At 35.9% G+C, this 14,555-nt stretch overlaps 1 protein-coding gene across 4 annotated transcripts in view; it reads right to left on the bottom strand.

The window, feature by feature from the left end:
* The window catches only part of TTLL7 (tubulin tyrosine ligase like 7), a 154,098-nt gene that overhangs the window by 62,831 nt on the left and 76,712 nt on the right, over positions 1–14,555 (bottom strand). For all 4 annotated transcript variants that reach the window (XM_046017964.1, XM_046017986.1, XM_046017980.1 and 1 more), the window contains exons 9-13: positions 11,365–11,523; positions 6,414–6,508; positions 3,907–4,054; positions 3,748–3,821; positions 2,582–2,717 (exon numbers count right to left, since the gene is read on the bottom strand). In XM_046017964.1, coding sequence (XP_045873920.1) covers positions 2,582–2,717; positions 3,748–3,821; positions 3,907–4,054; positions 6,414–6,508; positions 11,365–11,523 — 612 coding nt within the window. The remainder of the gene's footprint in view (positions 1–2,581; positions 2,718–3,747; positions 3,822–3,906; positions 4,055–6,413; positions 6,509–11,364; positions 11,524–14,555) is intronic.

Genomic DNA, 14,555 nt, shown 5'->3' with positions numbered 1-14,555 from the left:
TTAGGATATTTGAACAACACTAACAGCCAAATTTACTTTTAACATGTATAAAACTCTATAACCAACACCTGTAGTAGCCTATTATTTTCATATACTTGGAACATTCACAAGAATATGTACTCTATTGACTTAAAGCAAGTATCAATTCATTTTACAATATTGAAATCAGAATGTTCCTAATACCAATGAAATAAACTAGAAATTTTTAACAAAAATAAAGTGAGAAAATTTCAATATATAGAAATTAAACAAAAAACTTCAAAATAACCAAATAAAAACCAGAAATTAATTTAGGATGGCAATTAATAAAAATATAATATATAATGTATAATGTATATTATATAATAAATTATTATATATAATAAAAATATATAATATATAAAATTGCTCTAGGACAATATAAATATAATTGCAAGGACAATATAAAAAAATCAGATGTTACAATGTGAAAAAATTTAAAAGTGAAAAATTTTTTAAATTATATTACTTGCAACAGCAGCAAAAACAACAAATAGTTAAGAATAAATTTAATTAAAGATGTGCAAAAACTATACACCCAAAGCTATAAATACAGTTGCATAATGGACTCAAGTACATGGAGAGATATGCCATATTAGTGGATCAGAAGACTCAGTACTGTTAATATTACTGTTAATATAGATTCCTCACAGTCCCAACTAAAATCCTAGAAGCTACTTTGTAATAAAAAATTAATCAAAATTTAAAATCAAGCCGATCCTAAAATGTAAATGGAAGCATTAAGGACCTACAAAGTCCAGGGGCGCCTGGGTGGCTCAGTGAGTTAGGCCTCTGCCTTCAGCCCAGGTCATGATCTCAGGGTCCTGGGATCGAGCCCCTCATTGGGCTCTCTCCTCGGCGGGGAGCCTGCTTTTCCCTCTCTCTCTGCCTGCCTCTCTGCCTACTTGTGATATCTCTCTGTCAAATAAATAAAATCTTAAAAAAAAAAAAAAAAAAGGACCTACAAAGTCCAAAAGCAACAGTAGAAGAAGTAGTAGAAGATAGTGTGATATTTGTGTAAGAAGAGGCTCACAAACCAATGGAATAGAGCAAGCAAACTGGTGACATTTAAACTAGATTTTGAAGAAGACAAGGAAGAAGGGAATTAGGATTCGAAACCTATTATGTGACAAGTACTTTAAACAGACTATTTTAATTAACCTCAATTTTATTTTAACCACAAGCCTGTTACAGTTTTAATACTACTACATTAGTGATGAGCATACTGATCAAATAGTTAAGTCTAAGGTTACATAATTTACATATGGGGGAGCTGGAATTTGAATGTACGTCTATCTGCTCCAAAATTCCAAGGTTTTCTAGCAGAAAAAGTGGGGGTAGGGGAGCAGAGTAATGAGAAGATGAACAGAAGTGTTAATCACAGGAGAGACCAGTACAGAACAGGTGACAGAAAATGAACAAAGGTCTCCTACTATCTTGATCAAGAAAAACAAAGGGCCACAGAATATAATTCTACTGGTGGAAATGTGTATGTCAAAAGAAAGACTTTTGGAGGAAAAGAACATTGAGGTCCACTTTATTCCTTCAGCTCCTGTCTCAGGTGTAGCCAGCTTGAAAGTGGCCTTGTACTTTGTTGCAGAATTTGAGTGAAAAGACCATAGCAAAATCTATGAATAATAAATTTTATCATTTTTTAATGACTCAATATAACAGGGTATCCAAGAAATGGGAGGTTATCACTGTAGTGAAATGTCCAGTAATATAAACTGCATTTTAATGAGTCCACACAAACTTATTTGTCCAGTGAGATTTTAGCAAGCACAGGCTTGACGAGCACTTGCACACTGGGTATGTCCTCTTGAAATGCTTCCTTTTGAAACTCCAAGCTACCATGTTATGAGATCTGGCTACCTAGCAAAGAAATCATGTAAAGAGAAAGAAACATCAAGCCAGCTCCTCAGACGTTCCAGCTATCTTACTGAGGCACCAGACATGTGAGGCCTTCCTGGATTTCTAATCCCAGTTGAGCTTCCAAGTAAATGCAACTATGATTCACTCCAAGCAAGCCAAGCTGAAGAACTACTCAGCTGAGCTCAGCCAAGATTACAGAATATAAGCAAATAAATGGTTTACTATGCAACAAAAGATAACTGATAGATATTTTGATAAAGAGATTACTCTGTGTGTGTGTATGTGTGTTTTAATTACTTCTCATATACCAGGTCTATGCAGTGTATCAGGGGGAAAAATACTGTATAAAGAAGTTAGTTCAATCCAAATAATGAGAGCATCACAAAACACTAGGTTAATTCAATGGATTTTTTTTTTATTCAGGTACCTATACACACCTCTGTAAGAAGACATGTTTACTATAATAAACTGATATTACAACATAACATCAACATTCTCTACGGCATAATTTGTCCTGTTAGCTTACTTAAGAAATCACTTGGTTGGTTATGAAATGCTAGCAACTGCTAAAATAGAAGGAAAGTGCATCTTAAAACAAATGTTTTTACAAGTGGCGCTAAGGTGGGCTGCTTTTAAAGACATATTATTTGGCTTCATTCACTTCTGTCTTTATAAGCACTCATTCCTTTACCTTCATCCTTTTCAAAGGATTATTCAGCTCTCGCTGGAATGAAGCTGCTCTCCCTGAAAGGAAGGTCTGAAAGGCAACAGCCAACAAATTCTCATACTTTTCAAGCAGAGTTTTATCTTCGGGAGGATAAATTCGTCTACAATAAATCAGACAAACCAATTTGTTTAAAAGAAGCTACTGTAGTGCCATAGCTAAGTTCAATTACACAGACAGTTCTTGACCACCTACTCTCTACCAGTTGCTTCACTAGGTGCTAGAAATAAAGATGAATGCAGCTATAAGAAATTCACACAAATTTTCATCAGTTATTTACACAAATTAAAGTTTATCTAGAGAATGGTCATTAAACAATGAAGCTCCAGAAAGCACAGTAAAAGGGTTTGGTTGTGGAGCAGTGGTTGGAGAAGAATTGCAATTAGGCATATTGAAGAAATACGGATCTTCATGGGACAGAGCAGGTGATGAGGAATAATCTGGAAGTAGGCAATTACTTCCATGTGGTTACTGACATATACAAGAATGTGGGCATTCATCTTGATATTCTCTTTTGGGATGGTGGAAAGTGCCTCTCTGAAGAAGAGAAGAAGGTAGAGGTAGAATGAGAAGAATGTGTTCTCAGAGTTGCTGTTGATGGTGTTAAGGCAGAAAAGAATGATTTACTAAGAGTATAAGAAGCTCTGTGGCCCCAAGTCCTCCTAATCCTTAATGACATTAAGTTAATGTCAAGCTTGGGAAGAGGGGCACTCTGTCCAAGAACACAAGGAATTCAGAAGGGGTGTCCTCTTTTATCTTGTCAGAGGATACCATGGAGGTCCAGTTCAACACAGTCCACCCCTCTTATTGTCTCATACCTGCCTCCTTTAAACATTTTCATTATTTGTCTGGTTCCTGATATATGTGAGTTTAAACAAAGTAGAGCAACCACTCTGAACTGACAGAGAGAAAACAATGAGACCTAAAATCTAACTTTCTCAAAATACTACATTATAAGTAAATAAGGTCACAGAATAGTATCAGATTTAAAAGATCTCATACAACCACCCATGAAGCTGGCTAGCAGGAATGAAACAAACAGTGCTCAAAATAAGTATAAAAGGTTAAAAATGTAGAATAGTTGTTTTGACACTTTACTTTTTCAATCTATAAGAAAATGGAGGCACAGTTACCTATAATTCCCCATATGCCGATTTTCATGTTCTTCTTTTAAAATCTGCTTTCGTAATTGAGCAAGTCTCTCTTTCTAGAAATGAAGAAATTTGACAAATAAAATCTGACCAATGAATTATGCAATTCAAATTCTGAGTATATTCTAAAAATTTTCATACCAACTCTCCTTTCCGCCTCTCTAACTGATGTCTCTGCTGTTCCCAGTCTGAGGACCCTGGTAAGAGCCTTTTAATTGAATTTTGACCATATAGTCTCCTTTGAGCCTCAGCTTTTTGTTTGGCCAAGTTTCTCCTTTTATCACTGGTCCTGAAATTTAAAACACAGGAATTCAAGTAAGTCCCGATCTCCTCCCTGTGAGGAGAATGAGCAGAAGAGGAGACACAGTGGAGCTATGAATCAATGTTTATATATATCCACGTCCGTCATATTCATCTAATCATCCATCAACTATGGGTCTCCTTATACTAAATTGAGGTTCTGTATTCTCAGGAGCTGTGATGGAATACTCTGAGCAATCTACATTCTTTGGGATTTTCTTGAGATTAAAAGCATATATCCTTACAAAATGAGCTTTGAGGTATATATGGAGCCACACTCTAAGTAAAACATTGTGTTAAGAATTGTGCAGACTTGAAAGACAAGTCTAACACATATATGCCCATGGAGCACTCCATCTGGATGGAGAGAAAAGGCACATCTATAATGTAAACTTCATTAGCATATGCCAAAGTGTTAAGAATTGTACTAAATTCTTTTAGTGGAACAACACTAAGAAAAATAAGGAAAACGAATTCCAATTTTCCTTTATTTTTTTTTCCCTTTTTATTTATTTATTTTTTTTTTTCAGCGTAACAGTATTCATTCTTTTTGCACAACACCCAGTGCTCCATGCAAAACGTGCCCTCCCCATCACCCACCACCTGTTCCCCCAACCTCCCACCCCTGACCCTTCAAAACCCTCAGGTTGTTTTTCAGAGTCCATAGTCTCTTATGGTTCGCCTCCCCTCCCCAATGTCCATAGCCCGCTCCCCCTCTCCCAATCCCACCTCCCCCCAACAAACAAATCCTTTATTTTTTTAATTAATTAATTAACTTTTTTTTTTTCAGCATAACAGTATTCATTGTTTTTGCACAACACCCAGTGCTCCATGCAATACGTGCCCTCCCTATTACCCACCACCTGGTAATTTTCCTTTATTTTTAAGTCTAGAAATTTCTCACCTTTTGAACTATGTATATCTCACTTTTAAGAAGACAAAAACACCCATAGATTATGTCCTGAACTGGTTGGCAAAGACACGCAAAAAACAAAAACGAAAACAAAAAAATAATAAGGCTTACTTATATAATAATTGTAAATGTAAAAGTAAGTATAGGTATACTGTTTGAATAATCCAAAATATTTGATGCACTTGTGTAAACTAAATAAACAAAAATTTCACTTTCTATATCTCCTCTATTCATTTCTTTTAGGATAATTGAAATGTCAGTTTAAATTGAGGTGAATCATTCTTTGCTCAAGCAAAAAAGGGGCCATATGAAAATTTCTTAACAAATTTACCTATAAAAAAAAAACAGAAAAACAAATTCATGTATTGATCTCTTTTTTTAATAATGCTTCCCAAGCAGGCATCTGCTAAATGCTTAGAAACATTTAAAATAAATAAATTTCTTGGAAGCATCCCACAACTCTTTTAGAGTTCTTTAAATGACGATTAGAATCAATTGAAATAATAAAATCCTGGGCTTAAATGACCTCAGAGGTCCTTTAATCCAACACCCTAAACACTATTTGAACACTTACAATGGTAAACGCCTTACAACTTCATTAAGCAGTTCAATTAAACTTCTAACAAATTTCTTTCATACTGAGCCAAAAGCTTTCCTACAATATAGCATTTTAAATATTTGAGATCCATGATCATTTACACTGCAACCAACCTAATAATATTCTGTTGGTGCAGCAATCCCCCTTCCAAGTACATATCCAAAGGAGCGGAAATTGGGCTGCAAAGAGATACCTGCACTCCCAAGCTCATTACAGCATTATTCTCAATAGTTAAGACATAGAAGCAAACTAAATATTCCTCAATAAATGAATGATAAAGAAAATGTGGTATATACATAAAATGCACTATTATCCAGCGGGAGGATAGGGAGGAATTACTGGCTATGCTTTTCAAGGAGACGGTTAACCCTGCCTTAACAACTTAACGACTGCCTCTTTTTTCTGTTTACCCAGGCAGCAAGACCCAGTGGGAAGACCTCTGAACAGAAAGGTAGGAAATCCATGTGTTTGAGGGTTGTTACTTTTTTAACTTCCTGAATGAACTCTGCTTTAGTTTCTTCTTGTGAGGTGAGGAAGATAATTGAGATTTTCCTCAGGTATTCTCTAATACAACCTTACACTCTATATTGAATAATTATACGAACACTGTAATTTAACCCATTTACTGAAGATTCAGAACATGATATGGAGAGAAGAAAAAGCAGTTTGTAGAGAGGAAAAGATATTTAAAAAGACAACACTAAATGGGTTTGAAGAATGGAATCAAGAAATTCAAAATATCAAATATGAAAAAATTACAAGCCAATCCCATGTACGAGTGATTGTTCTATGCCAAAGGTGGCAAAACCCCTCCAAAAGATGGAGGAAACACTTTACCTGATGTTTAGTAGCTTTAGTGCATTTAGCAGGACTCCCCTTTTTACATCATAGTCTATTTTCTGATCAGTTCCAAAGCTTGGAGCACGATTAATCTGAAATTTACAAAGGAAAGATGGGAATAGCCAAATGTTGGTTGTTAATTAATATTCAAAACATATTTGTTAAACTAATGCAAGATCCCAACCAGTAGAAAATCTCTACAATAAATCTCAAGGCTCTGCATGGTAGGTGATCCAATTACCACTGCCATACCTCCCTTCCCCACTACCCTAAGTCAAAGAGTTGCAAGGAATTGACTGCTCTCATGGTCCACCTCCCCCTGCTGCCTTAGCTCAGGATCTTCAGTCAGCATTTGTGCCCTCTCCCTCTTCTCCAACCCAACACCTCATGCACTCTAGGTTTTTAAGTTTAGAGAAGTTAAAAGTAACTCATCCTGACAAAATTTTAGAAGACCAGTATTAACAATAATAATAATGATGTAACAAAAATAATATGCATGTTACCAATACAGTAATAATTAAATGTATTTATTTAGCATATAGAAACTCTCAGTGCCCTCTTTGCACTGCTTCAGATCTTCTGGATGATTTCATCTATTTCTGCCTAAAAAAGAAATTATTTTCTTTCTACCTGGATCAAACAATAAATCATCAATTTTCATTTCCAAAGACACTTGACTATAAAGCTCAGAAGATACCATTATAGATAACTGCAGATTAACTTCTATGAGTTTCTCTAACTGTATAAGGACTCATGGGAATAAACAAGCCATTTGTGGGTGTTCTTTTCAACATCTTTTCCAGGATTTCATTAAGATGAAAAATAGGAAGTAACAGTAACTGCATATACCCTGAAATCCATTTTACAATACACTACCACCTCAAGAGCAGGAATTTTTGTCTTTGTCTTTTTTGCTATGAAAACATAACTAGAATAGCAAGTGTTTAAGAAAGTTACTTAATTAATTCAGTTGGCTAGAACACTGCTGAGTTCAAAACTACAGCTTAGCTTCATGACCACCACCAAACCTCATAGCCTATCTCAAAAAAATATGACATCATTAGTCATAGAAGAGGGTTGTCTTATACAATTCTATCCCATAAGAGAAAAAATAACTAACAGTATGCATTTCACAACTGGCAGCTGTAAGAAATATAAATAAGTACAAGTATGTATGTAGAAGACAAACAGACAACAAAAACATCACCTGTAATCCCATTACCCAGTAGACTATAATCCATCTGATAAATGGTGTATTGCTAACCATTTGATAAATGATAAATTTTTGTTATGCATACATATTTATAATTTTTATTTTATCTTCCAAATATATACCTATACTAATGATATTATTCTATAATCCAAGTTTTTAAAAATATATCATGAAAATCTTTCATGTCATCATTTTGACCATGGTATTCCATTTATAGTGATGTGCCAAACTATATTATGCTTTGCTGATCTCTGATTTAGAAGGTGATGGACATATTTCTGTCCATGTGATGTGGTCTCAAGGAGAAGGGAACAGCATGGTAACTGTAAGAACATCCACTTATTTCAGGCAAAATTTAAGAAAGGTAGTTTATTAATCTATTACTTCAAAACTCTAAGTATTTCCACTTACAAGTGTGAAGAAAGGATACAGTAGTATCTTTCATATGAAAAATTTGTAAAAAATAAAGTATTTTCTATACTATTCTATTCTGATTCAAATCTCTGCAATTTGTTATACAACTAACAATAGTTCTGCTGCTACACAGGACAGGATTATAAATTGAACCAGACATTTAGGAACCAATGACTAAATGGGTCACTGAAATGTTATCTATCTTTATAGAATTCCGTAGGTGTTCCATTCCAAAATTGCCATCTGGAATTCTACCAGACATATCTGTCCTCCAGGATGGAAGTAACCTCAGACCCTCTGTTACCTATGTCAGAATATTCCCTCTACTACCATAGAAAAGAAATTGGTCTACAGAGAAATGTACCCACACAAGGTAAACTAATATGTGAAATTTTTTCAATTCACATTTTGGATTTTTCAAAAGTTTTATGAGAAAGGTAAAGTAAAAAATAAAGACAGAAGAAATTCTGAAAAGTAAGGTTCTATTCAGTCAAAATTCTACTCTGGGGTGCCTGGGTAGCACAACGGGTTAAGTGTTCAACTCTTGGCTTTGGCTCAGGTTGTTATCTCAGGGTCATGAGATAGAGCCCAGCATCGAGAGACTCTCTCTCCCACCTCCTATGCCCCTCCCCACTGCCTCTCTCTCTCACAAATAAATAAATAAGTCTTTTAAAAAAAATCTATTCTGTGATGTTGATGGCTTCTTTGGTTCTCATTTCCTACCCCAATTCTGGAACAAAAAAGCTCAGCAGATGTAGAGTCAAAGTTCAGTAGCTTGTAAATGCATGCAAAAATGAAAACTATTGGAAAGAAAATTAGGTTAAATATTATTAGCCAACCAAATCATAATTTTATTACCAAAACAACCAAAATCATTTTATGCATATATCAAAGTATCCATAATAAGATTCAAGGCTCCCAAATTACTGTTGTTCCCTTGGCCCAGTAACTTATCCCCACCCCACCCCCATTTTTCCTAACCCCAGTCCCCACTGCACCATCCATAGCCTTAAGCACTCTGCTCAGATGTTCCCTCCTCTGCAAAGATTTTTTTAACTGCCAAATAAACACATGTACACAGAGAGATTAATCACTCTATTGTTTGTGCTGGTACCCTGGTTCCCTACTTTTACTCGTAACTATTATTGTAAGAAACATATCTGAGTCCCCACTAGACCAGGGTAAGTATTCTGTCTTCTTGGATCTCCACCCCCTGACACAAGGACTTGTTGAAATTAATTCATGGGTAATTAAAGTATCAACAGCTTATTCCTATCCTACCCAATTTCCATATTTCCCCCCCAAAAATTTTCTGTGCTTGAAAACTTCTGCAATTTTGCCACTATGAATCATTACCTGCAATTATTCCAGTTAACTAAAAGTTATCATATTCTCAGATGCACCTTCTATCTTATTCCACTTGATGGTGCCAAAAGGTTTTTAACAACATATGTTAGAACCACTAAAATTGCAGCTGGGAGAAAACACAAAGAAGCAAGATCTAAATAAGATTCTTTTAATTACTTTAACATAACAAATCTTTCATTATCCATAGCTGTTGGTTACTGTAAAGTTTTTGTAATGGTTCTGACTGATCTGGAAATAAAGAAATGAATCAAAAATGAAAATACATTAATGCAAATATTATTATTTAGCTCTTGATTATTGTCAAGTTTTTAATGGTTATTGATCTGGACATGATGAAGAGAATAAAGTATGAAGAAACATTAATAAAAATAATGGTGTTTTGAGCCATTAAAAAAATACAAAATTCAACCATTCAGTCAATTCTGGTATACCAAACTCATACAAAGCTCATTAGACAAATGCTTTTAAAACCAGGTCAACTAATCATCTATAGTCATTATTCCCCGATATACTTTCAGTTCCACCTCATACATGTGCCTTCACTTCTTCCCCACCCCATCAAAGACAAAAGACAAGCGGCAGGATCAGGAAAAATGTATCTATACATTTTTATATATAATATATATATCTATAGTTAAGAACAGGAAAGGAAAATTGCAGACAAAGTAGGAAACCTAAGGAAGAAAATGTCAGGCCCTCTTAAGATGCAAAGTCAAGTGCTTTCATATACGTGTAATGAAGGAAGCAAAGAGACAAGCAAAATTCCTCACATTTATCTTATTTTGAGGACCCAGGCAAGAGCAAAATTAGAACATCTGACACCTATAGTTGATTGGAAACATAAGACACATTCCTGGCACATAGGAGAATGAACACACATACACACACACCCCCCATAAGCCCTCAAATTGGAAAAGTGCTCGTTCCTAAAGATATACTTTGAATCTCTTGATTATCTATCACTCATTCAACTTGCTTTTTCAAGTTACAGATGGAACTTCCAACTTCAAAATCATTACCAAAAAAAGAGATGATCAGCTTAAAATGAAAGGTACTTGGTGACTGTGCCTTCTATAGCGGTATGTCCCACAGTGTAAGTAATCTCATCAACACTGGTGTTAGGTATGTGCTGTTTTCCTGATAAAGTTTCCTAAGCACAGTGTTCTGTGCCCATGCACTCTGTGACTCCAGATCTGGGGTCTGAGAGGGAGCTGCTGAATGGGGTAGTACTGGACCACATAGCTTCTAAGTTTTCTTCTGGATGTAACATAAATATGACTGGAAGGAAATGTACAAAAATCTTAAACACAGAATATTCTTATTTTTCCCTTATATCATCTCATCTTTTCCTAATACTAAGTGACCTTTTATAATAGGAGAAAAGTAATGATGACTCTGACCATAGCAGGGACTGGTAACAAACCCAAAGGAACACAGTTAACAGGCTGGGCATGAGCAGAGCCCCAGGCATATTACATGGCCTTAAGGGAGAATCCATGCCAGCTGGGGTATGATGTACTGTATACTGATTAATGAACCAACGGAGCCTCTCTCTTCTTGGAGAGTTTGAATGGCTGTGGTCCTGAAGCCCAGGCACCCACACAGAAGAAAGACAACACCCAGAAGTCGTGCAGTGGTAGAGGCCGTGAGGCTGGGAAAATAGTGGAGAAAGTAGGTAACAAATCAGTAAAAGCAGATCCATGTTCAAAATTCCTGGCCTAGAAATTCACTCGACATTAGTTTGGGAAAAGTAGTATCAAGCACATACTGGCCCATTCCTGGATCTGTTCTATTCTCTGAAATTTTGTTCTCTTCCTCCCACATGCTCCACTCAAGCCTCTTTCTGCCCAAGAGTTAACAAGCCAACTGTGCCAAGTACACATTTAAAAAACATTTGTTTTCATGCACAAGGACAGTAGTAACTTCCCTCTCTTCTTAAAAGAAATGCCTTACCTCCAGAAGCCATGGCTTTAGTTTTCTGTCCAACAAAATATCAAATCCCAGGACTTCGAAACAGACACTTTCACTTCCTGGAGGTTGACCAGGTCTGCACATTCGATATGCATGCAGGACATGAGGCTCTGCTACAATCAAAGTCTTTACAACCAACTCCTGCATGTATAGTGATTTAAAGAAAAAAAAAAAGGTGAAAATGCCTTACAGGAAAATGTTTACATATATGGAAATTAGGCCTGCACCTACAAACAGCAGCCTGGCCAAGTTCCCAAAGCTCTATGGCATGTGACCCTGCCACTGCTCTGATTCCACTTCATGCCACTCCTGCCCTGCTCCCTACACCCCGCACAGGCTTGCCTGCTCAGGGCCCCTGGCCATAACTGGTTCCTCTTTCTGGATCACCCCTCCTGATAGTCCTATGCCTATGCCTTGATATTCAGAGAGACTTCCCCAATGCTGGAGTCGAAAGTAGCCGCTCTCATCCCTTCTTGCACCACTTCACACGGTATAGAATCAGCACATCTTTTCCTTTTTTTTGTTGAGAGCCATGTCCTTGTGCCTATGTTAGTGCCTGTCATTTAGGAAATGCTCAAAATAGTTATAAATAGGGGCGCCTGGGTGGCTCAGCTGTTAAGTGTCTGCCTTCAGTCCGGTCATGATCCCAGGGTTCTGGGATCAAGCCCCACATCAGGCTCCCTACTCAGCGGGAAGCCTGCTTCTCCCTCTCACACTCCCCTTACTTGTGTTCCCTCTCTCACTGTGTCTCTCTCTGTCTAATAAATAAATAAAATCTTAAAAAAAAAAGTTATAAATAAGTAAAGAAGTTGATAAATGTGGCTTCTATCTGTTAAATAAATAAGGCTAAGATCATATGCTAGCCTTCTCAGAAACCATGCAGAAGGGTTTAGGAGTGGCAGGGAAGAAAAACTGCAAGGAGGATAAACTATTTCACAGACAGCATAGAACTTCCACTTAGACAAAAGCTGGAAAGGTGGGACAGAATCTAGAAGAGGTGGGCTTCTTTGTGTGGTAGTGATTTTGCAGTTCATAAGGTTAACCTGAGATGAGAGTCCTGCCAATTACAGAAATAGCTATCAACACTTTGAGAGGACACACAACACTACTAGAGTGAGTTATGAATGCTCATAAAACAAAAGTTGGTTTACTGAAGTTTAAGAACAAGTTACGGATTGTGGAAAAGCTGTCTTGCAGGGGGTTTTGGCTTAGGAATATATGTATTTTTAAGTCCCTCTCTACAGGTATATGCAATTTAGCAAGGCAGTTAAGAGCTTAGCTCTAAAATCGGGCTTTTTGGGTTTATTCTTGGCTTTGTTTCTTGCTAGATGTACAACTTCAGTTACATTGTTTTAACTTTGTGAGTCTCACTTTCCCCAAAGATAAAAGGGAAGTAGTAGTAATACCTATTGCAAAAGACTGATGTAAGGACAGAATGAGACTCCATATAAAACTCTCAGCATAGTGCCTTGAACAGAGTAAACCTTCAGTAAGTGTTAACTACTACTATTGTTACAGTTACTCTAACATTCTTCCCGAACCCCGCCTCCTGTGTCAGGTCAGAAACAAACATTCCACTACCTGGTGGCAGCAAAATTCACTGAATGAGAGAAGAAAATGAGAGACAGAAATTAACTTTACCAGAACCCCAATCCAGATCATATGTGAGGTAAGTATCAGAGATGGCATGAGAGGCTGTTTTACAAAATTTTCATCAAAATAAAAAATTAACGGTAACACTAAAGGATATAAAGACTAAAGTCAAAAAACCACTTCATATAAGTCTTTGGATATACTAGTGAAGTCACTGGAGAATAGGGGAAAAAAAGTTAAAACCTTGGCTAATAAGTATCTGCATGAAACAACTCATGCAGGGTGGGGAGAGTGAATAAACCCTGAATTACAATCTGTGTTTTTTCTAGATAAAACACACATGTGTAAGGAATGCAAAGCAAGACTGCAGATATATGTGAAAATCAGGAGTGATATAACCAAACATGAATCAAATTCCACGAGTGCTTCTGAGAATTTCCAACATAGCATCATTGCTTTGAAATATGATTTGTAGATTTGTACATATATGTAAGTATATAAAAAGCATTCAGTAAGGATGGTTTTATGAGTGATTACAATGGTTGTAATTTCTGTGGCTTGATTTTCTATTGATTTCTTATTCATTTTTGACCTACACAAAAGTATACATCTCTGTGCTATATAGGGGTTCTACTGTATGTTAGTTTTCAGACACAGTTACTTTTTAGAGAAATTACCCCCCTAAAAAAGGTCATTAGAAAAAAAGTCCCAAGTTAAATTTATGAAATTTGCAAACTATGACATTAAGATAAAAATTTACTGATTGACCACCTTCTCTACCTCCTCCTGTTTTTCTATTATTTCATTAACTCATCTTAAACAGATATCTTTATATACAGTTCTTAGTAAAGATAAATATAATTATAAAATACAATTATAAGATAATTATAAAATATGGAAAAGTTAATAACTTCTTAAGTATTAACTCATTGCTTATTTGTAGATTGTTATTATACATTGTAATTAGGCAAGAACGATGTAAAATTTACCCATTTATAGAAGGGATCATAAATGTTTCTGAGCTTATAGGTGCACATTGACCACATTTAAGTTGTATATGAAAATTATGTTTTAGGCTCTAACAGAAAGGTTCATTTCTATACCCTCTTATTAACATGATTCTTACTTCTATGCCTTCTCCTAATTCAATCATGTAGGGAAAGTACCACTTAACGCCAGTTTTTCTCTCTGATTGATTCTCTCTACTCATTCTTCACCAAGGCCGTCCAAGAAGTTACACCTTTGCACGAGGATTTCTCTGAAGAAGTGAAGACCCAGATGGAAGTGAAAAATTTGGTAAAGAAAAAGGAACATCACAGGGCACAGAGAACTTTCTTGTTCTCACTGAGCTAGTCATCAAATGATCCATTCATTAAATCATCCAGGTATCATCATGACTGATCTTCCATGTATGAGCTACTGCCCCCCAAAACAAATTTCACCCCTTCGATGAATCTAACCTGCTATGATAATAAACTATTATTATTAAAATATTTTTTTGAATTTCTGAAAAACTGGCATTGGTAGAATAAATAAGTAGATAAAGAAGCATAGCATTATTGTACTCAAAATTCTTGTTT

This window comes from Meles meles, chromosome 1 (genome assembly GCF_922984935.1).
Source record: "Meles meles chromosome 1, mMelMel3.1 paternal haplotype, whole genome shotgun sequence".
In the NCBI taxonomy this organism is placed as follows: Eukaryota; Metazoa; Chordata; class Mammalia; order Carnivora; family Mustelidae; genus Meles; species Meles meles.
Note: the sequence above shows the minus strand (reverse complement) of the source record. Positions and strands in the feature narration are given on the sequence as shown.